Raw genomic sequence first — 27,496 nt, forward strand, 5'->3', positions numbered from 1 at the left:
ACAAGATAGAGCCCCAAAAAAGAGCTAGGTGAGTGACATTCCCCCCTAAATAAAGGTTATCCCTAGCTAACCCTGCCTGTAGATCTGTCCCTGTGTCACATTCATATAGTTCACAGTCCCAAATTAGTCGAATGGTAAATCCACCATTCGTCTAAATTGGAGTTTATCTGTTTCCGGCCGCCAATTCCTTTTTCCGTTTTTTTTTTCACTGCCTACCTTGTCGTATTTCCTGTCCCACCTCCCCTGCGCAGTTATTGGTGCAAAAAAGCGCCAGGGAAGGTGGGAGGGGAATCGAGTTTTTAGTGAGTGTACCACGTGGTGTTCGATTGGAATCAAACACCTCGAACGGCCTGATATTCGATCAAATATCAATTCATTCAAATGCCGTTCGCTCACCTTTAATAATGATCCCTTTAAGCTTTGCATCAAAAATAATGGTTTCTGCTTTTCCTCATAAAGATGAAACCAGACTAGAGCAAGATGAAGCTTTATGTTTGAAATGATATGTTTTACATCTGTGTAATGGTGCTAAAAATAAACATGTGTGTGTGTATACATATATATATATATATATATATATATATATATATATATTAAGCTAATATATGTAAAAGTAACATTCCAATTAGCTCAGTTTTTATATATCTATAGATTGAAGGTAAAACATGTTCTGAGATATGTGCCATATATTAAGTGGCTTAGACAAAGAGCAATCGAAAAACTGTAGAGACAAAAAATGTCTGTAATAACTATTAGTTTAATAAAAATATTACAATACTGTTAAAGCTTTTCTTGCTTAGACACAGGCTTCCCCTATCACGTTACTGGTATTCTTTCATGTCAGGTAATAAATTCGGTTCTTCCGGAATTGCTGCATCAGTAGCAGTAAAATATGATTTTGCTTAGACAGAAAACTTAACACCCAGGGGAAAAATATGTCAGAACATTTTCATCTGGCTACAGAACTTGTTCAAGTCAAATTTTGTTTTTATCTGTAAAGCTCTACACACTTAAAGAGGTTGTCCAGGCAAAAAAATATTTTTAAAATAAGTCGGGGAAGGTGAAACAAGAAAAATCATACTCGCCTTTCCACGATGCTCTGGTGTCCTCCTAACAAGGTCTGGTCCTTCTGCTGGGCTCTCTTCTCAAAGTGAAACTCCTCACCGGCTGTGACGTCCCTGATCCCTTCTGTATCTGCTGAGGCTGCTTTTTGGCCTCAGCAGTCACGTGTGGTGGGGACTTCCACAAGAGGTCAACAATGGACTGGCAGGACTGAAACTTCCTGAGAAGCACTGGGGAAAGTTGCGTATGATTCCTTTTTTTTTCAGTTCCTTCTCAGGCCTATTTAAAATATAAAATTTCTACGAGGACAACCTGTTTAATCTTAATTTTACTTCTAATTTGCTATGTTTTATGTTTATATCTAAAATGACAATATTTAGCATTCAGAGCAACATATTATTTCATACTTTCTTCTGTGACAGAATAAAACATTTAGAACAGATTGAAATCATCCAAAGCCATCAATACTTTTTTCATTGACAAAGAAAAAAACATAATTATTAAAGAAAATTCATTATTATTATTATTATTATTATTATTATTAGGTTTTTTTATTTTTTGCAAATCTTAGTCTATATAGTATGAACAATGAATGGCTCATGGATATGATCCATGCAGATTTCTTTTTTCATTTGCCATATACAGTGGGGAAATTAAGTATTTGATTCACTGGCGATCTTGTAAGTTTTCCCATCTAGAAAGAATGGAGATTTTATTGCATGAAACTATTTGATACAATAGAAAAACAGAATTTAAGATTTGGTACAGAAACCTTTGTTTGTATTTCCAGAGGTCAGACGTTTCTTGTAGTTCTCGACCAAGTGTGCACACATTGCAGCAGGGATTTTTGCCAACTCTTCCAAACATATTTTCTCCAGATCTTTCAGGTTTTGGGGGTGTCACTGGACTACATTGAGTTTCAACTCCCTCCAAAGATTTTCGATTGGGTTCAGGTATGGAGACTGGCTAAGCCTCTCCAGGACCTTGAAAATCCTCTTACAGAACCACTCATTCGTTTCCCTGGCTGTGTGTTTTGGATTATTGTCATGCTGGAAGACCCAGCCATGACCCATATTCAATACTCTGACTGAGGGAAGGAGGTTGTTTATCAAAATCTTTTGATATATGGCCCTATTCATCCTCCCTTCAATATGGTGCAGTTGTTCTGTCCCCTTTGCAGAAAAGCACCCCCAAAGTATGATGTTTCCACCCCATGCTTCATGGTTGGGACATTGTTCTTAGGGATGTACTCAGCCTTGTTCTTCCTCCAAACACGGCAAGTGGAGTTGATACCACAAAGTTCCATTTTGGGCTCATCTGACCACATAATCTTCTCCCATGTCTCTGCATCATCCAGATGATCATTAGTGAATTTCAAACAGGCCTGGAATGTGCTGGCATGAGCAGGGGGACCTTGCATGCCCAGCAGGATTTTAATCCATGACGGCGTAGTTTGTTAATAACAGTAATCTTGGAGAATTTAGTCCCAGCTCTCTTCAGGTCATTGAACAGGTCCTCTCTTGTGGTTCTGGGTTTATTCCTGACCTTTCTTAGAATCATCCTTAGCCCATGAGGCGAGATCCTGCATGGAGACCCAGACCAAGAAAGAATGACATCCATCTTGTGTTTCTTCCATTCTCTAATAATTGCGCCAACAGTTGCCTTTTCACCAAAGTGCTTTCCTATTGTTCTGTAGCCCATCCTAACCTTGTGCAGGTCTACAATTTTGTCTCTGGTGTCTTTAGACAGCTCCTTGGTCTTGGACATGACGGAGAGGTTGGAGTGTGAATGATTGAGTGTGTGGACAGATGTCTTTAAAGAGGACCTTTCACCATTTTGCCCACAGGCAGTTCTATATACTGCCGGAATGCTGACAGTGAGCTGAGTTCAGCGCACTGTCGGCTTTCCCAATCTGGGCCCGGTGTTAAGAGCTTACGGTCCGGTACCGTAGCTCGTCTATGGTCAGAAGGGCGTTTCTGACACTTAGCTACAGACGTCCTTCTTCACAGCACAGCCAATCGCGCTGTGCTGTGAGAGCCGGGAGGAACTCCCCCCTCCCTCTCTTATAATGCTCGTCTATGGACGAGTACTGCGAGCAGATGGAGGGGCTCTCACAGTACAGCGCGATTGGCTGTGCTGTGAAGAAGGACGTCTCTGGCTAAGTGTCAGAAACGCCCTTCTGACCATATAAGAGCTACGGTACTGGACCGTAAGCTCTTCACACCGGGCCCAGATCGGGAAAGCCGACAGTGTGCTGAATTCAGCGCACTGTCAGCCTTCTGGCAGTATATAGAACTGCCTGTGGGCAAAATGGTGAAAGGTCCTCTTTAAAGAGTTCAAACAGGTGCAATTAATACAGGTAGTGAGTGTAAAGTAGGAGGGCTTCTTAAAGAAAAACTAGCAGGTCAGTGAGAGACAGAATTCTTGCTGGTTAATAGGTAATCAAATGCACATTTCATGAAATAAAATGCAAATTAATTAATGGATTTTTTTGGGGAGTGGGGGATTGAGATATGGCATTGCCATGAACATGTGGTCACTTCCTGAGAGGAAGAAAGCAGTGATTTTTTTTTTAGTCCTACACATCCCCATAGTAAACACATTTGGGAAAATTTACTAATGCTAAGTTACACAGTGTAAACTTAGATAAGACAGTCTAAATATACACCAATTGGATGATAATTTTTTTGCAGTTTTAGGGCCACTTCACAAGGAGTATACGCTCGCTGATTCTGAATGTGTAACATGTTCCGAATCAGCGGCATTAAAACATATTCCATTGCTTTCTATGGGAGCAGGCATATGTGCGCTCCCCATAGAAATGAATGGGCTGCTTTTTTCTCTATTGCTTTCAATGTGATACGTGCGTTGATTTGCTTTACTTCAAATTTGGAATACAATATCAATTCTAAGACTATTACCTTTTCTTTCTAAGTCACACCCCTTTCATAAATGAGTCGCTAAAGGTGCTCAGACAACTCATAAATATGATTCAAGGCATGCAAAACAGTTTTTAATCACAGATTGAATTGGAAAGTTATTTCTCGTCTATATATTTAAATGTAATTGACTAAACTAAAATGAAATACAAGTAAACAACTAAATCTTGTGAGTACCCAAAAAAGTGCTCACAATTTTTTTTAAAGCTACAACAGTTTGAAGTTGACAACATCTTGTTTCATTTAAAGAAAATGCATTGCTTAAAATACATAGGCCCATGTTTGCTAATAGCTCAGTTGAAAAATGTTGTACACATGCTTTGTAACAGTACAACGGTCGCTGTACAGGGACAATGGGGCTGATGATATATTAACTTTAATTTTGCACCATTCTGCATGTAAAATAGATTTTTAAAAAATATTTATATTTCTATAAATTCTGCAGAAATTGTAATACAAGAAGAACCTTCATCATTGGAAACAAAAGGCAAGTATATTGAACAGTATATAACTAAAAATTGCTAATCTGGCTTTTTCTGATACCCAATGCTGCAGTCCCATTAACTGAAGTCAAACACCTGTGATTAATAAGTACTCCTGTAGGGGTGATAAGAGCGGCTTCTCCATGCATAACTATTGTCCCAGAGGTACACTTTGATAAGGGAAACTTTTAGGGCCTTTATCATTACTTGGATCAACAAAATTTAACTCACTATGGTGACCATAGTGACGTGAAACAGTCTTCTGATTCACATTGTGCTATTTGAACATGTTCCCCTACAGCCCATCTCTTCACCTTCTTCCACTAGGTCTGCTCTGTCAGCAGGAAGCCTAGCAAGAGATGACAAATGTAATTTACAGCCCTCTACTCTTCTACTACTGGTTAATTTACACATGGACTATGGGTCCATAAAATAAGCTATGCTGAATATAAAACAATATGATATCTAATTTTGTGTAAAAAAACAACACAAACAAATAATATATAAATGTGTAGCCCCTGTAATCAGAAGAAATAGAAAGTCTTATATTAATATTTTTATGTGCAATGGTATCTATGAAAAAAATTTGTTATAGACAAAAGAAACAAATTTTTTTTTTACATTTTACACCATTTTTCTACTTCTACCCAAAAAAAAAAACAAAAAAAAAAACTTATTTAACAATTAAGGCTACTGCTAAAAATAGTTGACTTATGCAAAACCATTAAAAAGATATTGCTGTGTAAAGCAATACATACCAAAATTGCTAAATTTGGCCTGAGCATTGGGGCATTAATGACCCTTTGTTGTGAAAGGGTTAAAGTAAACAAATCATTGCCAAATCATTATAACGCCACTGGCTGCAGCAGGAAGGGAATATATAAACTGTACTAGCATATATTAGGGTACACCCCAAATTTAGAGCTTACAAAGAAAAGAAAGTAGAAGTGACCAAGGAAAATACTATTGAATTTAGTGTACCCAATGTACTCCACACAGCTTATTCACTTTTCACTGTCCGCTGTGCTTCATATACTAATGCTCACTACACCCCTTGATAAATAACAAACTCCTTACATAACAGACAGTGTAATGCATTTTCTCCTTTAACCCTTTGTGAATGTGTTAATTTTAGGTCTAAATGAATGTATTAGTGAAAAAAAATGAAATGTCTAAATATGGTAGATAATATTTATTCATGTATTTGGTGGTATAACTGTTTGAAAAGTAGAGCATTTCATATTTTGAAAATTGCAATTTTTTTCCCCCAAATTTCCATCATATTTTTTTTATAAATAAATACAAAAATATTGCTTAATATTTACTAGTAACATGAAGTAAAATGTGTCATGAATGTGTCATGAAAAAACACTCTCAAAATTACTTGCATAAGTTAAAGCATCTCAAAGTTATTGGTATATAAAGTGACAGATGTCAGATTTGAAAAATGAGACCTGGTCCTTAAGGCGTTTTTAAGCTGTGTCCTTAAGGGGTTAAGAAAAATTGCTTAATTTGTTATACACATATCTGGACATGTCAATCCAAGAGGTAATATAAAGAAGAAATGAGAAAATAGATCTTAATGTTCTGACTTTTATATATCATATAGCATTTGTGTCATTATTTTCAAATAATCAATGCATTTTTCTTTTATTACTTATTTACTGATTTTGCATTTGTGGGTTTTTTTTTCCAGTATCTGAGGAAGAAGAAAAGCCAACAGTGGTGACACTAAAAGGTATAACTTTTGTTAGTTAGTATTAATGAATAGTATTTTATATTGAAGTTAATATCCATTGTTTAACATTGTTTTAATCACAGGCTATATTAGGTTTGTTCACCTACAATCTACAAGGATGGAGTGCTGGTATTAACTTGTCTGCTCTCTGACCTCTCCTGCTCCTTTCTGCTTTGAGTGCATCTGACATCACAGCAGTGCACCCAGAGCAGAGAGACAGAGCAGACTTGGGAAGCAGGCAGGTAAGTGCCAACAAGCCCTGTGATTTGTAATACTGTTGTATGAGGGACCAGTGAAAGGGCCACTTTATCGCTCATACTGTGTCCCCATCACTGGTACCCATACAATGGCCCCGTCATTTGGTCCCCTATACTGTATGGGACTAATGATGGGGCAATTGTATGGAAGACCAGTGATAGGGCCATTATATTGTATGGGGAACCAGTGATTGAGGTTAATATTTTGTGTGGGGGGTATTAAAGTGTGGGGGACATTAAGGGGTTGAATTTATTTATTTTATTTTACACCGCTCCTGGTCAGGGGTCTCTCCAATTCCTTGCCTTATGTAACTTTCTAATATTAGTGACCTATCCTTAGGATAGTCCATCAATATCACATCTGCGGGGGTACAGCAGCCAGTACTACTGTAGATGAGCTTTTCTGGGACAGCATGGCTATCAGTAATGTTAACATGCCAGGAGTCATGCTGCTGGCTTACCAAAAAATGTGTAGCAGTGGGCTTGGGTACTGTAGCAGTGAATATTGTATGGCATGTTTTTAGTGGGAGATGCACAGTCCTGATCTGCAGAAGTCCCAGGTGTCAGACCTATGACGATGTAATATCAGTATTAGAAAGGTGGATAACAAATTTAATATACGGGGATAACCTCCTTTTGCTTGTCGCTGAGCCCCTTTCCCCCTCTCCCCTTTTTTCTTCCACTCCCCTCTTTTGGGTGACCCCCCATGGAACCTGTTGTTAAAAATTTAGCAGCTAAGCACTGTGTGGCTGGGAGAAACAGAGGACTGGGGTTTCCCATTCTGGCAATTGGTAGGGACCCAGTGGCTGCACCTTTACTGATCTTATATTTAACAATAATCCAGTGGTTAGGTGGTAAATGTTTCAAGATGGAATACTCCTTTATTTTAAAACAAAATTAAGGCTGTCTACAGCCACTACTTGAGTATAAGTCAGAATCCTTAATAAGAAGCTCTGTATCACTGTGGATCAGAGAGAAAGTAATGTTTCATTTACTCAGAAATATACTTCTACTGACAGTACAAGGCTAGTCCATGGCAGCCCTTAGCAAATAAGAAAGTTACAGAACCATCTCATGAGAAGTCATCAGGGCATTCATAAATGTATCCATGGCAGAATAGGTCTCATTTATTATACTGTATTGCGGCAATGGTCATAACATCTCCAGCTTTAACAAGCACTTTTAACAATATGAATGACAATAAAAGTAAAAGTTAAATTCATGCATCAGAGAAAACCTGTCCGCCTACAGACTTTTTGTGAGATACCAAAGACATGCCTTTCAAATCAATAATAAAGATACAGTTTGTTCAATGAATGAGTTCTAAAATGTTCCACTATTCTAAATTGTGTTACAAAATTTTATGATTAAAATATTTTTCTTACTTCAGACTTTTATGGCTCAGCCTTTTATGACTGAGATAGGAATAGCCCTGTTCATACCTTCATGAGGCAGTCATGTGTTAATGTGTAGCTTTTCATGTTAAATAAACAATGTAGCTTCTTGTTCTATGCAGTTTCTGTAATGCTTATTTATCTCTACGAAAGTTACACAGACAGTGGGGAACAGCCATGTTTCCTTAAGCCTGTGGTCAGAAGAAGTTGCGATAGATATATAAAACCATAAGTGAAATGAGACCTATCACGTACTATTTCTATGTGTTATGCTGTAGAATATGATTACCCTACATTAAGCTATTACATAATGTATATTGTATATAGGTTCACGATATTCCAATTTGTAATTTCTTTATATGTTGCTTCATAAATTGCAGAGGTCCACATACATGAAGAAATACTTCCAGTTGTGGATATAAAAGGTAAATGCAAAATAATTTATTTAATTTTGTTTTCTTCCCTAATTTATGAAATTATTTTTGAGGCAATCATTTTGATATTATCTTATATGATTTTATTATGTAAATATATAGTATGGCAAGATATATCATCCACAATTGTTCTATAAACAGATTTTTTTTTTAAATTAGGCAGGTGGCTAAATAAGATGTACTGTATGTTAAATACAGTAAATATAGGGTGTCAAAATACACTGTACAAATCGAATCTAATCCTTGGTCAAGAAATGCACGACATATGTACAGGGCCTATACAGTGGTAAATGTGTGTACTATAGTTTCATACTGCAGAGCTGAAGGCACACTATGTGGCACTGTATAGTAAATGGCATAAGGACATTCCCTGTTGAATGTCATTGCTATGTATTTCTGCATAATGTAGAGGGAGAAACCACTATATGAAGACTGTTCATGATCCTCCAATTGTAAAAAGACTCAATAGACAGCAAACTCATAGTATGCCATATCCAGTATATTGTACACGGTTCTATAGCATTTGTAGCCATCTACGCATCACATTGAACAATATGTAGCTTAGAAATTCAAACATTATTTTTAATAAATGTTGGACGCAACAGACCATATGTAAGGGAATTGCTAGAGCAGCAATTTCCCAGAAGCTGCTGGTGAACCCTGGAGGGAGGGTCAAAAAAGACAGTGAGCCCTAAGCTGAAACCCCCCACTGTCCCTTACTGCTGGCTGGACCTATACTAAACAATAGGCGACAACTGGTCGACAAGCCCTACCTATATATATGACACAGAACGCAGACAAGACAAACAACAACAAAGGGAGGTCATTTAGCCAAGAGTCCGGTAACAGTCAAACAATGCAGTACAAAATCATAATCCAAAAGAATAGTCACATGGGAAACCAAGGGTCAGAGATCAGTAATACAATAATTTCAGAAAGAGGAGCTTAGCAGGGACAAAGTCTAAGGACCGAGTCACAATAGCCAGCAAGCCTGTGAGGGCGGATGGCCTGTATATAGGAAGCCAAAGACCCACCCTAGGCTTGATCGGAAGACATGCTGTCAATCACACAGGCAAGACTAGAATTAACTATTTGATGATCAGAGAAAAAAGGTGCAGGAGATGGGTGTGGTGGAAATTTAATTACAGAGAATAGGTCATAGAGCAGTGTTCACACAATGCAATGAAAACTTTAAGCAAAGAATCAAAATGAAACTGCCTCCTGCCACATAGCGTGTGCGCGGAGGGTGGCACAGAGACCTGAACAGGCAGAGACATTACACTAAACATGCTAAAACTAGACAACTTCCTTTCTACAGTATTAAATATGGCGAACTGCTAATTATATTAAGGATACTATGTACATAGGAGCTATCTTATCTGACTGCAGATTCCTCAACTCTCTTATAAACAAGCAATACCAAATCTGTCAAGCATGCATGTTATTTCAGATAAAGAGGATCTTTCATCTCCTCATGAAAGTGCGGTTTCATATACCGCTAGGAAGCCAACTGTTGTCTTTTCTGGTGTTGGAGATATCGGTGCCGTTAATTTTGGCACCAATATCTCCCCACAATAGTATTTGTAAGCATAAGTAATAATAGAATATATATCTGCTTGCAACAGACCAAACCACCATCCATAACAGTACGCTGCATACTGTAGGTAGCACTATCAGACATCATATATACAGTACATACTCAGAATACAGTACATAGAATGAATAATGGACATTTCAATAAAGTATAAAGCGTGTATGATATGCCTCAATACTTTATGGTAAAAGGAAAGCCAAATATTAAATATTGTATTAGAATATTTGCTTATGTTATCAGCTTTTTTGAAAAAAGTTATATTTTTGCTACTATGAAAAATGTTCCCTAATAGATGACTTTTAATTGACCTTTCCATTTGTTTAGAACCTTTTGCATCAGAAGAAAAACCTCAGGAAGTAGAGATAAAAGGTACAGATTCTACCACCAATGTCAAACCACTTCAAAAACAGGCCTTTAAATGATGTAACATGTATTAAAAACTCTTTGTTCCACTAAACGTGTTTACATTCAGTTTGTTCTAAATGCATTCATGAAACAGCATAAATCCATGAACTATGTACTAGCCTTCAGGAAATGATATTTTTTCATTTTAGAAATACCGGTATTAAATAAATCTTCTAAACCAACCATGTAACGATGAAAACCAATTATCGGCTGCAATATTATTTTGCAAAACCACAATTATTATGGGTAACTGTAATCTGCCGGTAGTTTAAGAGTCATTTTGATTTTGTAAAAGTGAACTGAGGATCACAGCATCCACTGTAGGGAAGAGTCACGTCCCATCCCCCTTTTATTTATACTAAGACATCTTACACAGATCTTAGAGCATGTATAGTATACTATCCCATAGAAATCATTAAGACATCCTCAGAGTACAATTCCTTATGGCCCATGGGATGCTGTAAAGGATATCTATAAGTGCTATGAACAGTGGCTCAGGCATGAGGATTACCCCTCATAATCATATACAGAAAATAAAAAAAATAAATAAATAAAAACCTGAAATAAAATAGATGATGATTAGAGATGAGCGAGTAGTATTCAATCGAGTAGGTATTCGATCGAATACTACGCTATTCGAAACACTTGTACTCGATCGAGTACCACTCGCTATTCGAATGGAAAAGTTAGATACAGAACCAGCATTGATTGGCCGAATGCTATACAGTCGACCAATCAACGCTGGTTCTTCTCCTACCTTTAGAAGTCTTCTCCGTGTAGCTTCCCCGCGGCATCTTCCGGCTCTGAATTCACTCTGCCAGGCATCAGGCCTGGGCAGAGTGAATTCAGAGCTGGAAGATGCCGCGGGGATGCTGCACGGAGAAGACTTCTCGGAGGATCCAGCCCAACCCTCACTCGTGGACTTGGTAAGTACAATTTGGTCGAACGTTGCCTACCGCTGAAACGAGCATTTTCCCCCCATAGACTATAATAGGGTTCGATATTCGATTCGAGTAGTCGAATATTGAGGGGCTACTTGAAATGAATATCGAATCTCGAACATTTTACTGTTCGCTCATCTCTAATGATGATTAAAAAAAAAAGAATGATCAGAAGTCTTCCGGACCATTTTTTTGTAAATATTCTTTTGGAATGTTTAGTGACTTTCTTCCATGTAGTCTTCAAAGCCTTGGAGAAATCTATTAGACCATTGTTTGCTGGGGTGGATTTGTGCAGTAACAAATGTTCCCTATAATTTGAGGAAGTTTTAAGGTCTTGTTAATGGATTTTGACCTTTTGTAGTAATATACTTCTACAACTTTTTCTTTCTGGAATTTCCTTTGATTGTTGTCATTCTTGCTGATACTTTGTAGTGACTACTATTTCACATTTATTATTTCATAGATGGATACCATATTTAATAATTTAATTCATATAATCTGTTGAAGTTTTTTGCATTAAATTTTTATTGTAATTGCAAAAAATGGAACAGAACAATATACAAATGTATCAAAGCTGTAGAACAGTGTTGGAGGAGGGGAGGAGGAGAGGAGGGGGGACAGGATGAGAAATGTAATCAGGAGAAGGCAATTGAGGCAAGGGGTGATGATGGTAGTAGTTGACTTTGTTGCAGCAGAATTATAGTAAGCAAGTTAACTAAGATAAGGGGTCACAATAGTTCCTGATAGGAGGGGATGTGTGATGAGTATAGGAGGGATAGGGAATAGAGAGAAGGGCAGAAAAGGGAGACAAATATGGGGGGTACAGGGTAGAAGGGGGAACAGAGCAATTGGAAAAGGAGAGCTAGGATGTGGAGGTCGAGAAAATATGCTAGAAGTCAGAAGACTAGTAAAAAGTGTTCCAAAGGAGCCACACTTACTGGCCCAAGTTGTCATATTGTTTGATTTCAGCCAGTAAGACTTCCATAGGGTAGATATGTAGAACCTTCTGTAACCAAGCCTCCATAGAAGGGGGGTGGTAGACTTCCACATCCTAGGTATGATGGATCTTGATGCCACTAGCAGAAATCTAATTAGTATAGGTGTTATGATTCTGGATTTCATGTGATGACTGTGAAGAGACAGTGCCACCAGATGTGCAGCTTTGTTCCCTGGTCTGTATTACATCTTTGCAAAGTTTCTGATAATTTTGGTCGTATTATTTCTTGAAAGACTTAATGGTGAATTCCCTTTGGGGAAATTCAGAGACTATGCCATATATGTCCTGTACTTTTGGAACCTGCTCCTATCTTAAGAATAAGGGAACATAACCTTTATCCCCTGACTTCTGTGAGTGTAGAGGTGACCTTTGTTCTCTACGTTCATGTTTATAGTAGTCCCAAGAATAGCTGAGCCAGGCTGGACCCCCATACTTGAGACCCACATTCATTGAGTATTTATGGCATATTCTGTGTCCCAGATAAGAACAATTCCCTTTACTGTATCTCCACTTCAGAACCGAATATAGAATGTTCCCAATAACTGAATATAGAAAATATCCATGACTTCTAATATTTTTATTTTTAATAAGAGAGCACTGCATTACACATATGCAATAATTTAACAAGGGTTATATGACTTTCTAACTTATCTTACCTGTCACCTGGTATACTCTACAAGCTCTTATACTTGGTTACCGAGCAACCAATTAATTTCTTGTCTCATCTATAAGGTATCTGTCTGACTTAGCAATGTTTCCTGTTTTATGAAACACTTTTATTCGAGTCTCCTACATCCTCAGTTACTACTAATGAGATCTGGCAGAGCAAATGATCAGCAATGAATATTTGGCAGAAGCAATGTGTGTCTGTCTTCTAACAGATGTCACTTTTATATTTCTTTTTTTAAAATACAAATTAGACATCTTAGTTGTTCAGTAAGAAGTAGGCTGACCATGATAGCTATTGTTTCTGACGTGGCAATGTTAATGTCACAGTAAATTATGCTGTACAGTTGTTTGATTTAGAAAATTGGCAAACATGTTTGTAGTGATTCATATCAGCCGTATGCTTGGGAAAAAAGGAAGTAAATAAGGAAAAAAGATTATGTAAGAGGAAAATTATTTAGAACTTTTTTAGGTGTTGCAGAGAGATTAGTTAGCGTTGTGCCTTGTGTATATGGCAAAGACTAAATGATGGCATGTGGTCTGTACATTTGATTTGTTATGGTTTCCTGGAATTCTGAACAAAATTGGATGTTTTATGAGTAGTGAAGTGGATCTTTTAATGTATATAGTATAGGTTTATTACAGTCTATATATGTTCATGTTTCTGCAGGTGAGCTGTTTTCAATATATACATACATAACTCCTAGTTATGTGATATGTTGTCTTTGTTTAGCGGTATGTCAGAAAGATGGTCTAGAAACAATGTTTCTCAGGGTAAAAGCACCTGGTGATACATCAAGTGGAATATGCCACTATTTTTTTCAGTTTCACAGAAGTCAACAGAAATCCAACAGAAAGACTGTAAAAGTTTAAGGGTATTGTAAAATGGCTCAGTACAATTCATAGGCTGCACAGAGTCCTAATAGCATAGTGTACATAAGCCTTTACTGTATGATGCTAAGATCACGCTGGGGTACTAAGGTAAATGTATTAGAATTCTCTCTCAATTAAAGGTAAATGCACAAGAATCCTCTCTCAATGTAAGTTAGCCACCTTGATAAATTTAGTGAATCTTCGGCACCTGCTTTGAGTTTTTATTCTATGAATACAGTGCATGACAGGAACAGTAAATCCGCCTCTGTGTCTATAGACTTCCACAATGTAAATCAAGTGGCAATCTCAGTAATTTTACTAATCCATGTGAATAGTATTACTAGATGTATTACTAGGTTTACCACATCTTATTTCCCCTATAATGTGCAATGTTTCAGTCCGTATCAATGGGACCTTTCTCAAGCAGTGAATACAGGCACAATTTATAAAGGAGATACAATGAAGTAATAAAACTGTTAAAATTATAGCATAACTGTGATCAAAGATAAGACTGATCTGTGCGTACGTCTAGTACAACATACATAGAAGGGAGCGTTTTTGGCACCCCATGACATGGCAAACTTTGAAAATACAATACTTTGGGACTTCATTTTTTTTCAGGTACAGATATAGCAAAGTTAACCCGAACTTCTGCACTTAGTTAATCTACTGCAGTGTGATATATTTTCACATTAGACAACAAAACCAATGAAAAGTCGTTGCAAAAACATTTTTCGATGGCTCTTCATTGGTTTTTGTAGTCTTCTGTGATAAAGATATGCTGCAGCAGATTATCTAAGTGCAGAATGTGGGTTAGCTGTGCTACATCTATATGTTCTGCAATGTCCCTTCAATATTATGTATGCATAGGAAAATGCATTTAACTGTAAGAACAAATGAAAACTTAAACTATAAGTAACTAAAAGAAGAATAACTACTAGAGATGAGCGAACACTAAAGTGTCCGAGGTTCAAAATCAATTCGAACAGCCGCACACTGTTTGACCCCATTATAGTCTATGGGGGGAAATGCACGTTTCAGGGGTAGGCAACATTCGATAAAATCATACTTACCAAGTCCACGAGTGACGGTCGGGCTGCATTCCCCTTGAAGTCTTCTCCCGGCGCAGGGTCCCCGCGTCCTCTTCCGGGTGGAATTCACTCTGCCTAGGCGTCCGGCCTAGGCAGAGCCGACTGCGCATGCGGCTCTGCCCAGGCCTGACGCCTGAGCAGAGCCGACTGCGCATGCGCGTGTATGCGCATGCATGCCCGCGCATGCGCAGTTGGCTCTGCCTAGGCCGGATGCCTAAGCAGAGTGAATTCCACCCGGAAGACACCGCGGGGATGCAGCGCGGAGAAGACTTCGGAAAGGTAAGAGAAGAACCAGCGTTGATTGGCAGAATGTATAGCATTCTGCCAATCAACGCTGGTTCTGCATTGAACATTAAACTTTGAACAGCTAGTAGTGTTCGATCGAGTACGAGTATTTCGAATACCGTAGTATTCGATTGAACACCTACTCGATCGAACACTACTCGCTCATCTCTAGTAAGTACTATATACGCCATATGGAGTTCTTCTATTGCAATGATATTTGGGATTGTGGTTGTTCTTCTGTGGAGACTTGCACTCTTTATTTCTTCACTTTTACTTTTTTGCAGTGCTACTGCCTTATTGCTTTTGTAATTGAATATTTAGATTACGGCACAAAGCTTGATATAATATTTCATACCTGAAAATAAAAAAGTATGGTCTTTTTAATATTGTTTTTACTATTCCTTTGGAAAATGACAAACAGTGTAAAATATAAAAATAACAATTATATAATTTCCATTACAGAAGTGCCACACATAGTGCCTCCTCAACCAGGTAATCTCTAAACTTTCATTGAATTTTTAACCTTCTTATTGTCCTTAAAGGTCTTTCAATATAAAAATTAACTTGATTTTATTCTATAATAAAAGATTTTAATAACATATCATCTTCTTTTGAAGAACCTGTAAAGCAAGATGAAGTGGAGCCAAAAGAAATAGTTAAAGGTAACTATTTCTAAACATATCCACTGTTAGCTATTGTTCCTGGCGTATATTTTTATTCACTCTTTTATTCTTTTTGTACTACCCCCTCCTCCAAAAAAAATGTATATATTATAAATAAATACATTTTCTATATAATACATTATATATATTCATTAAAAATGGACTTGCATGTTCAATTTTAAAGAGCTTTTGTAACTGTTCCATTCCATTTTTTTCTTTTTTTTAATGTAGATTGTGAGCCTCATATAGGGATCACAATGTACTTTCTTCTCCCTATCAGTATGTCTTTGTAGAATGGGAGGAAATCCACGCAAACATGGGGAGGACATACAAACTCCTTGCAGATGTTGTTCCTCGCGGGATTCGAACCCAGGGCTCCAGCGTTGAAAGGCTAACCACTGAGCCACCATGTTGCCCCTGTTCCATTCCATTTTTGATGGCTGCGTGTCATCCATTTTTTATAAATTTTTAACTGTCAACAAAAACAGATACATTTTGTTGATCTTATTTTTTTTTTGACCCAACCCACTGATCTGTGTTTAACGGATATCCAGTAGACGTCATTCCATTTTACATTGGTTAATAATGGATCCATTAATTTTTATTGTGTTTGTGTGTCTGTGAAAATGGACAAAAATAGAGCATGTCAGTTTTTTTTGAAGGTCATTGAACACAGTAAAAAAAAAAATGTCCATGTGAATAAACATATGAAATTAATATGTTCTCAAAATGTCCACCTGACAGGTGCAGCAAAACAGAAGTCACTTGGCCATTTTGCACTGTTGTGTGAATAAGCCCTTAGACTTTTAGATGTGCCAATTTTATAAGTGTTTTACAATCAATTTTGTGCAAACTATGCCAATGCAGGCTTCACAAAGACTTTAAAAAATTTCCCTAATGATACATTTCTCCAATGTACTATAACTTAATTTAAAAGAAAAAATGATTCAATTACTTTAAAAAATATTTAATATTTTATTTTCCAGAAGAACCTGCAAAGCAACTCGAGCCAGAGCCTAAAGAAATAATTAAAGGTAACAATAAAAATGGACTTAACTTGATACAATGTGATAGCATCAATGCATAAATGCCTGATAGATGTGGGACTGACCCCGGGACAGACAATTACTGTTAAAAGTAACCTCTCAAACGCTGTCCCTGCTCCTCCTGGTCCCACTAATAGCAAATACAGGCACTGGTAACTTCCCCAGATTTGACTAGGAGTCACAGACACAGTATAGTACAATGAGCTATGCAGGATCAATAACTTGTGAATGTCAAGTTTAACAAATGATGCATGTGGTAAAAATTTGCTGTTAGATAAAGAGCGAAAACATAACATATAACAATAAAAAAGCTTCTGTCATGTTTTTTACACTGGGGTGAATGTAGACGGACACCAGACAGGGGGCTCCATCTATATCTGTCACCCTGTGACGCATGAGAGCAATGAACATTAAATAATGGTAGTCTGAACCCGTCCTTACAATCCACTGATAGACAGGAATTTGTGATGATACCAGAAAAACTAAATGAATGTTTTTTGGTCAAACAGGGCAATATATTGGAGTACAGTATAAATAAATAATTTTATGTTTATTTGTAGAAATTGAAGAACAAGATATTTCAAAAGAGATTTCTGAAGCTGAGAAAGGTGTGTGTCACTTCTTGCAAATTTTTTTCAATAGTCCATTGACTGTATATCTCCAGGTAGTCCACATATATCTCTGCAAGGACTTACTGGTATGTCGCTACATAGCAGTTACATGAGACTTTGCAGGAGTGGGGACTCCCCAAAGAGAAGACAGGGATGGCTTGTCACCACCCTGCCTTCCCAAATGCTGTGTACAAAGAGTATTGTGTATGAGGGTGGTCTGAAAAGTTTCTGACCTCCACATGTAGATGGCAACACTCGTCAACCAAACTTGGGTAATGTGTATGCATTGCGTATGCGTACGCGTATGCGTTGGAATGTACTCACAAAAATTTCAGCCATCTTGCACACCGTTTTTTCTTTGACAGTCGTTGCAGTGAGCTGATGCGAGTGATTTTGTGAAAATGGATAAAATCGTTTATCGAGCTGTCATTAGATTTTTGTTTTTGAAAGGCAATACACCTTCACAAATTAAGGACGAGTTGGACGCTGTGTACGGGGACTCTGCACCATCATGTACCATTGTCACATTTTGTGAATTTAAACATGGCCGTACCAGCTTGGTTGACGATGAACATTTGGGATGGACAAAAACTGCAACCACCGGTGCAGTTATGGAAATCACAGCTATCTACGGAAACGCCGACGGCCTTCCTGTAGATATAATTGTAATAGAAAGTCCACAGAGGAAAACTCTGTGAACTTTCTTTTCAAAGAACTTTAGCGCTGCAAATCATTCTGTAAGGCCTTAGCCTTAAAGCATTTGAGGTAAAAATATTGACTACCTATCCTAAGGATAGGATAGAAAAATTGTTAAGATACATGTTGTATCTGCTGTTAGAAAGTTTGTTTTAGAAATACTTTACTAAACGCCATATCTACCACCACCATTAGGTGACCTCATTCAGATGGGACCCTACATTAAATAAAATACCTCTCTGTGACCCAAATCAGGCCTACAAATTTCAGGGCATGAAATTTGTAGGTCTGGTTTGGTTCAAAGAGAGTTAACTTATTTAGTGTAGTGTCCCATCTGAATGAGGTTGTCTTGTTGTGGCAGGTGGGCTTCTTATTATTTGATCATATGTGTATAACAAAGAACCTCTAATTTCTATGTGTTTATAGTAACGATGATAGTAATGTTTTTCCATTTCAGCTTTGTGCTGTGCATGGTAATTTAGCACCTGCTGACATTGGGATGTGCAGTCCGAATTTTCTTTTATGTACCACCACCATTAGGTATGTTGGTGGAAGTCATCCAGCAAGTAGTAGTAGCAGCAGGCCACAGTTGTCTGGTAACTACAATAGCCCATGGCATACAGATATGGAGGACAGGAAGTTGAATTGCCATAGCTGTATGTTGAAGTTTGTTTGTGATTTGCTTCCTTGGAACCTGCACATGTAACCTTGTAGGTACTGAGAGCAGCTTCTCTCCATATCATTGTAAACGTTGTTATGTGATAAAATACATTCACAAACTCTGCTCATTCTTATTTTTGCTTTGTTTTCTATAGTGGTGAAAGAAGAGCAGATACCTTTAGATGCAAAAACAGGTAAGTAATAAAGTATAAAACAGAACCATACAATCTGGATATGCTTAATAGCAGGGCAAAACAGGCCATGTGGAGTATTCTTGCATATTGTACATGGTTATTCACATGACCATTATTTTTTTACTGTTTTTAACAACCATCAAAAAAACTGACATGGTCTATATTTCTGTATGTGGTCGGAGGATGAAAAATTGCACAGAATGGAATGTGCTCTTATTGGGACCTTGATAAATAAAAAGGGTGGTTTCCCAGTCCCTTCCCCTCCAAGTTCAGCTGTAAAAAAAAACACTTCCCAAAGTCCTGGGGAGTCGAAGGTACACATTGATATGAACGAGGGTTGCTGAAAACACGCAATTGCCCGACTGGGGTACGGAGGCTGTATGATGTCGGTGGAGGAAGAATGATGCTGACACTCATGGACAGTGAAACAAAAAGCAAGGTGGTGCACTTCTCAGATGCAAAGACACAGATACCTCGTGCCACCCAGGAATCCTCCAGAGGAACCTGTTGCACGCTAAGATAGAGCCTGATTATTTCATCCACAGGACCCCCCCCCCCCCCGCATCCCCATTGCAGGGGGCCGATTGTTGTGGTAGCCAGAGGCCAAACAATGGCTGTACCTTATAGCCAATGTAAGCAAACTGAAAAGACAGTTACAATATACTGCAATACTGAAGTATGGCTTAATACAATACAATACAATGCTTTATTAGTTCCCAGGAGAGAATTTGGCATTCATCAACTTTAACTAAAACATACAGATGAAGCAACACAAATATATGTTAGATATCATATTTATGGTCTTGGGGGTGAGGGTGATGAGGGGCAGGAGGAATGTTGGGGCACTAGTGTCTTTATGGTAGAGTTTAGTTTGATAGCACAAAATTTTTTTTTCGCAGTACCCCATCTTCTATAATTGTTCCCAGGCTACTGCCCTGTTGGCTAAGGCACCTGGGATCACAGTTTGGAAGAAGATACTAAGTGGTTCAATGCACACTTCGAACGATCATACCTTCTTGAGGAAGAAGGAGTCTGCTGGCATACTTCTTGTAGATCCTCACGGCATCCTCTCTAATTTGTTGTCAGGGTGAAGGCCAAGATACTTGTAGGATGCCACCAATTCCTCTTCTTTATGATTAGTACTGACCAGGGACACATACATCTGCATCTTGTTCTGTTCAATAATCATCTTTTTGGACTTCATAACACTTATTATGAAACCACTAATGCCACATCAAGCAGAGTAGTCATTCACCAATTTACTGTACTCATCTGCTACACCTCTGGTCCAGCAGCCCATAATTGCTGTGTCGTCTGAGAACTTCTGAAGGAAACAGCAGCCAAGTTGTGTTGGAAGTCAGATGTGTAGATGGAGAATAGGAAGGGGGATGGCATAGTCCCTTGAGGCTTCCCAATCTGACTCAGTGCGGGGTCTAAGAAGTACCTCCTTAGTGTAACTACTTGGATTATGTTTATGAGGTAGGCTGTGACCCAACACACTAGAGGTTCAGTCAACATGTCATGTTACATAGTTTCCTTGTGAACAGCCCAGGTTAATAGTATTGAATTCACAGCTATGATAGCTTAGAAGAAGACACTAAGTAGTTCAATGCACACTTCAAACGACCATAGCTTCTTGAGGAAGAAGGAGTCTGCTGGCACACTTCTTGTAGATCCTCTCTGTGTTTAGCATGCACTCTAATTCCCTCTGCAGGTAGAAAGGCCACAGAACAACACCCAATATCTCTATGCACCAACAACAATGGTAGATTCTCACTATGGTATGCACATCAGAGCACCACATTTCATTGATGAGACCAGAACACGTACCACCCCTCTTCTTCACCTCTCCTCTTATGAGGATCCTTGCCTCTGTGAAGGCGTAGAAGTACTCAATGTGAAGTGTCGAGTTTGGGGTGTCATCTGTGAACCAAGATTCGCTGAGGCATATAAAGCTACATTCATAGAACACCTTGTCAGATTGTACCAAGGCGCAAAATTTGCCAGTCTTCTTTATGATGGACCACACATGTCCATTATGATGTAAGTCATGAACTTGTTCAGCCTTCTGGCTTTGACCTTGAAGCCTGATCTGTGACCCATGAATGGCCTTAGCACTTCCCTAAGGACCCAAGATTTGGTACTGGCACCTCCATAGAAGTTATTCCTCAAGGCTAGAAGCTGGTCTCTGTCATAGGAGCTAACTGTGTCCCCTCTAGTGTTGTTTACAGCTAGTAAATTATGGCTTAGAGGCCTGGAGGAAAGTGGTGATGTTCGCACTAAAGTAAAGTGAAGCTGTTCAGAAAGCATGAGACAGGTACCCCATGGAAACTTAGATCTGCTCCATGAGTCCTATGTATATGGCCTAGCTCACTACCAAGCCAGACGCAGTAGGAGGGAATTGTGGACATCCAAGCTAGATGGCAGTGTTGTGGGCAGCCATTAGCGGGAGCCATCTCAGAGCGCCGATGAGAATGGGTCTTGCAGGAGTGAAGCAGGCAGTGATAGGCCTCCCACCTAGTGGGTAGTCTGGGTAAGTTGGTAAGTTTCATACCTTGGAATTCTAGAGGTGCTCAGGTACATGCAAGGAGAAGGCCAGGTGGCCATGGTACTTGGGAGTGGTGCTGGAAGTGGTAGGACACCAGCCTAGAGATGAGAAGGAGTGAAATGCAAGTATGTATGGGGCTTCCCCCTTCTCTTTAGCGTTTATATTTGACTTCAGCTTACAGTATTTTATTTATGTACATGTGTATATAAGATTGTTTGTTTATATCCAGACTTCTCTTTAGGAAAAACGTTTTTATAATGCAAAAATCTAAATTTTTCAGCAAAAAACTATTTTCATAAAAGCTAGCATTCAATAATATTTTTCTATTGTGTGCAGGGCAAACTAATGCTCTATTGAAGATATTAGCTGCTCTCCAGGATTTTCAGGAAGGAATTGCACGACTAGGAGGAGACTTGAATCTTTCATTGTATCCACTGTATGATATTGCCACAGGTAAATAAAACATTTAATATACCATATTTCCGTTTATTAGATATTTTTTACCTTAATATATTCATTTTAATTTTTATTTAATTTAATATTATTATATTAATCTATAGGGAGCTACCTTTCAAGAGGTGGTTCTAAGAGCAAAATCCTTTTTTTCACCAATGAGTTCTTAATTGCATATTCCTTAGGCAAGTACAATAAAAGCAGAGAAACTATGTGTACAAGTGATGAATGTAACAAGATATAATTTGCCACTTATCAGTTACTGTTTTCCAAGTGATCCCTCGATCCTAATAGTTGTTTATAACAGGCAAATTTATAGCACGCATGTCATGATCATGTACTAAGAATGTTGCTTTGTATAGAGCAGTGCCAGAATAACTCCCTTTAGAAAAAAAAAAACCTAATACAAAGCTAAGAATTTTCTCATTATATTAAAACTAAATAATAATATTCATGCATAGCAGAATAGAGTCATGGCACCCCTGATTGAATGCACAATCTATATTATACTATGTGGAGCATATTACACTGTATGGAGGTCACTGTAGAACATTATACTGTGCGGGAGCTTCTGTGGAGCTTATTATACTGTGCGGGAGCACTGAAAAAAAAACACCGACATTGCAATAGTCATATTAAAATATAAGGGAGGAGGACTTTGGAGCATAGTTTAGTTAGTTTCATCAGTTTTTGACAGATAAAGAATCATATGACTGGAGAAGGGAAGCTCTCCACTGTACCGTGGCCGTAATGTCTATTGTGTTTCACATACACAGGCCAGTTCATCTTTTTCAGTGCCAAATCTCATTTTGCTCGGGTTTTATTTTAGAATAGAGATTAAAGAAAAATAGAGATCTGCCATTAGTGTTGCAATGTGATCTGTGACTATCCACAGAGTGTCTTGAGATATTTTGACTGGCCAAGTTACCCTTTCTGTGCAAAATCTCATTTTGCTAATGCTTTTGTTGCAAGAAAGATTACTAGAGATGAGCGAACAGTGTTCTATCGAACTCATGTTCGATCGGATATTAGGCTGTTCGGCATGTTCGAATCGAATCGAACACCGCGTGGTAAAGTGCGCCATTACTCGATTCCCCTCCCACCTTCCCTGGCGCCTTTTTTGCTCCAATAACAGCACAGGGTAGGTGGGACAGGAACTACGACACCGGTGACGTTGAAAAAAGTAGGCAAAACCCATTGGCTGCCGAAAACATGTGACCTCTAATTTAAAAGAACAGCGACGCCCAGCTTCGCGTCATTCTGAGCTTGCAATTCACCAAGGACGGAGGTTTCCGTCCAGTTAGCTAGGGGTTAGATTCTGGGTAGGCAGGGACAGGCTAGGATAGGAAGGAGAAGACAACCAACAGCTCTTATAAGAGCTAAATTCCAGGGAGAAGCTTGTCAGTGTAACGTGGCACTGACGGGCTCAATCGCCGCAACCCAGCTTTCCCAGGATCCTGAATGGAATACACTGTCAGTGTATTCCCGTATACCCGATATATACCCCCGATACCCGTTCCAACGGTGTGCCCCCCCACCTTCACCCCAGAAATACCCTGCAAGTCCCCTAGCAATAGGATTGGGGCTATATACACCCACTATTTTTGCTACTGCCATATAGTGCCATTGTCTCACTGGGAATTCAAAGAATATATTGGGCTTACATATAACTTCAATTCCAGGGAGAAGCTTGTCAGTGTAACGTGGCACTGACGGGCTCAATCGCCGCAACCCAGCTTTCCCAGGATCCTGAATGGAACACACTGACAGTGTATTCCCGTATACCCCATATATACACCCCAAATCCCCGTTCCAACGGTGTGCCCCCCCACCTTCACCTCAGAAATACCCTGCAAGTCCCCTAGCAATAGAATTGGGGCTATATACACCCACAATTTTTGCTACTGGTATATAGTGCCATTGTCTGACTGGGAATTCAAAGAATATATTGGGGTGACGTGCACCCACAATTTTTGCTACTGCTATACAGTGCCATTGTCTCACTGGGAATTCAAAGAATATATGGGGGTTATGTGCACCCACAATTTTTAATACTGGTATACAGTGCCATTGTCTGACTGGGAATTCAAAGAATATATGGGGGTTACGTGCACCCACAATTTTTAATACTGGTATACAGTGCCATTGTCTGACTGGGAATTCAAAGAATATATGGGGGTTATGTGCACCCACAATTTTTAATACTGGTATACAGTGCCATTGTCTGACTGGGAATTCAAAGAATATATGGGGGTTATGTGCACCCACAATTTTTAATACTGGTATATAGTGCCATTGTCTGACTGGGAATTCAAAGAATATATGGGGGTTACGTGCACCCACAATTTTTGCTACTGCTATACAGTTCCATTGTCTCACTGGGAATTCAAAGAATATATGGGGGTTATGTGCACCCACAATTTTTAATACTGGTATACAGTGCCATTGTCTGACTGGGAATTCAAAGAATATATGGGGGTTATGTGCACCCACAATTTTTAATACTGGTATATAGTGCCATTGTCTGACTGGGAATTCAAAGAATATATGGGGGTTATGTGCACCCAAAATTTTTAATACTGGTATACAGTGCCATTGTCTGACTGGGAATTCAAAGAATATATTGGGGTTATGTGCACCCACAATTTTTACTACTGGTATACAGTGCCATTGTCTGACTGGGAATTCAAAGAATATATGGGGGTTATGTGCACCCACAATTTTTAATACTGGTATATAGTGCCATTGTCTGACTGGGAATTCAAAGAATATATGGGGGTTACGTGCACCCACAATTTTTGCTACTGCTATACAGTTCCATTGTCTCACTGGGAATTCAAAGAATATATGGGGGTTATGTGCACCCACAATTTTTAATACTGGTATACAGTGCCATTGTCTGACTGGGAATACAAAGAATATATGGGGGTTATGTGCACCCACAATTTTTAATACTGGTATATAGTGCCATTGTCTGACTGGGAATTCAAAGAATATATGGGGGTTACGTGCACCCACAATTTTTGCTACTGCTATACAGTGCCATTGTCTCACTGGGAATTCAAAGAATATATGGGGGTTATGTGCACCCACAATTTTTAATACTGGTATACAGTGCCATTGTCTGACTGGGAATTCAAAGAATATATGGGGGTTATGTGCACCCACAATTTTTAATACTGGTATATAGTGCCATTGTCTGACTGGGAATTCAAAGAATATATGGGGGTTATGTGCACCCACAATTTTTAATACTGGTATACAGTGCCATTGTCTGACTGGGAATTCAAAGAATATATGGGGGTTATGTGCACCCACAATTTTTAATACTGGTATACAGTGCCATTGTCTGACTGGGAATTCAAAGAATATATTGGGGTTATGTGCACCCACAATTTTTACTACTGGTATACAGTGCCATTGTCTGACTGGGAATTCAAAGAATATATGGGGGTTATGTGCACCCACAATTTTTAATACTGGTATATAGTGCCATTGTCTGACTGGGAATTCAAAGAATATATGGGGGTTACGTGCACCCACAATTTTTGCTACTGCTATACAGTTCCATTGTCTCACTGGGAATTCAAAGAATATATGGGGGTTATGTGCACCCACAATTTTTAATACTGGTATACAGTGCCATTGTCTGACTGGGAATTCAAAGAATATATGGGGGTTATGTGCACCCACAATTTTTAATACTGGTATATAGTGCCATTGTCTGACTGGGAATTCAAAGAATATACGGGGGTTACGTGCACCCACAATTTTTGCTACTGCTATACAGTTCCATTGTCTCACTGGGAATTCAAAGAATATATGGGGGTTATGTGCACCCACAATTTTTAATACTGGTATACAGTGCCATTGTCTGACTGGGAATTCAAAGAATATATGGGGGTTATGTGCACCCACAATTTTTACTACTGGTATACAGTGCCATTGTCTGACTGGGAATTCAAAGAATATATTGGGGTGACGTGCACCCACAATTTTTGCTACTGCTATACAGTGCCATTGTCTCACTGGGAATTCAAAGAATATATGGGGGTTATGTGCACCCACAATTTTTAATACTGGTATACAGTGCCATTGTCTGACTGGGAATTCAAAGAATATATGGGGGTTACGTGCACCCACAATTTTTGCTACTGCTATACAGTTCCATTGTCTCACTGGGAATTCAAAGAATATATGGGGGTTATGTGCACCCACAATTTTTAATACTGGTATACAGTGCCATTGTCTGACTGGGAATTCAAAGAATATATGGGGGTTATGTGCACCCACAATTTTTACTACTGGTATACAGTGCCATTGTCTGACTGGGAATTCAAAGAATATATTGGGGTGACGTGCACCCACAATTTTTGCTACTGCTATACAGTGCCATTGTCTCACTGGGAATTCAAAGAATATATGGGGGTTATGTGCACCCACAATTTTTAATACTGGTATACAGTGCCATTGTCTGACTGGGAATTCAAAGAATATATGGGGGTTACGTGCACCCACAATTTTTAATACTGCTATACAGTTCCATTGTCTCACTGGGAATTCAAAGAATATATGGGGGTTATGTGCACCCACAATTTTTAATACTGGTATACAGTGCCATTGTCTGACTGGGAATTCAAAGAATATATTGGGGTTATGTGCACCCACAATTTTTACTACTGGTATACAGTGCCATTGTCTGACTGGGAATTCAAAGAATATATGGGGGTTATGTGCACCCACAATTTTTAATACTGGTATATAGTGCCATTGTCTGACTGGGAATTCAAAGAATATATGGGGGTTACGTGCACCCACAATTTTTGCTACTGCTATACAGTTCCATTGTCTCACTGGGAATTCAAAGAATATATGGGGGTTATGTGCACCCACAATTTTTAATACTGGTATACAGTGCCATTGTCTGACTGGGAATTCAAAGAATATATGGGGGTTATGTGCACCCACAATTTTTAATACTGGTATATAGTGCCATTGTCTGACTGGGAATTCAAAGAATATATGGGGGTTATGTGCACCCACAATTTTTAATACTGGTATACAGTGCCATTGTCTGACCGGGAATTCAAAGAATATATGGGGGTTATGTGCACCCACAATTTTTAATACTGGTATACAGTGCCATTGTCTGACTGGGAATTCAAAGAATATATTGGGGTTATGTGCACCCACAATTTTTACTACTGGTATACAGTGCCATTGTCTGACTGGGAATTCAAAGAATATATGGGGGTTATGTGCACCCACAATTTTTAATACTGGTATATAGTGCCATTGTCTGACTGGGAATTCAAAGAATATATGGGGGTTACGTGCACCCACAATTTTTGCTACTGCTGTACAGTTCCATTGTCTCACTGGGAATTCAAAGAATATATGGGGGTTATGTGCACCCACAATTTTTAATACTGGTATACAGTGCCATTGTCTGACTGGGAATTCAAAGA

At 38.7% G+C, this 27,496-nt stretch overlaps 1 protein-coding gene across 23 annotated transcripts in view; it reads left to right on the top strand.

Annotated features, from left to right (window-relative positions):
* Positions 1 to 27,496, top strand: part of LOC142197592 (uncharacterized) — a 490,495-nt gene that overhangs the window by 334,995 nt on the left and 128,004 nt on the right. For 22 of the 23 annotated variants that reach the window (XR_012715324.1, XM_075267993.1, XM_075268011.1 and 19 more), the window contains 10 exons: positions 4,447 to 4,488; positions 6,180 to 6,221; positions 8,253 to 8,297; positions 10,225 to 10,269; positions 15,621 to 15,650; positions 15,776 to 15,820; positions 16,807 to 16,854; positions 17,427 to 17,474; positions 18,989 to 19,027; positions 21,912 to 22,028. Coding sequence is in view for 22 of the 23 variants with exons in the window: in XM_075267993.1 (XP_075124094.1) it covers positions 4,447 to 4,488; positions 6,180 to 6,221; positions 8,253 to 8,297; positions 10,225 to 10,269; positions 15,621 to 15,650; positions 15,776 to 15,820; positions 16,807 to 16,854; positions 17,427 to 17,474; positions 18,989 to 19,027; positions 21,912 to 22,028 (501 nt within the window). In the remaining variant the exon portion in view is untranslated. The remainder of the gene's footprint in view (positions 1 to 4,446; positions 4,489 to 6,179; positions 6,222 to 8,252; positions 8,298 to 10,224; positions 10,270 to 15,620; positions 15,651 to 15,775; positions 15,821 to 16,806; positions 16,855 to 17,426; positions 17,475 to 18,988; positions 19,028 to 21,911; positions 22,029 to 27,496) is intronic. The other variant, XM_075267996.1, reaches the window with a different exon arrangement.

The sequence above is a fragment of the Leptodactylus fuscus genome, chromosome 3 (genome assembly GCF_031893055.1).
Source record: "Leptodactylus fuscus isolate aLepFus1 chromosome 3, aLepFus1.hap2, whole genome shotgun sequence".
Lineage (NCBI taxonomy): Eukaryota > Metazoa > Chordata > Amphibia > Anura > Leptodactylidae > Leptodactylus > Leptodactylus fuscus.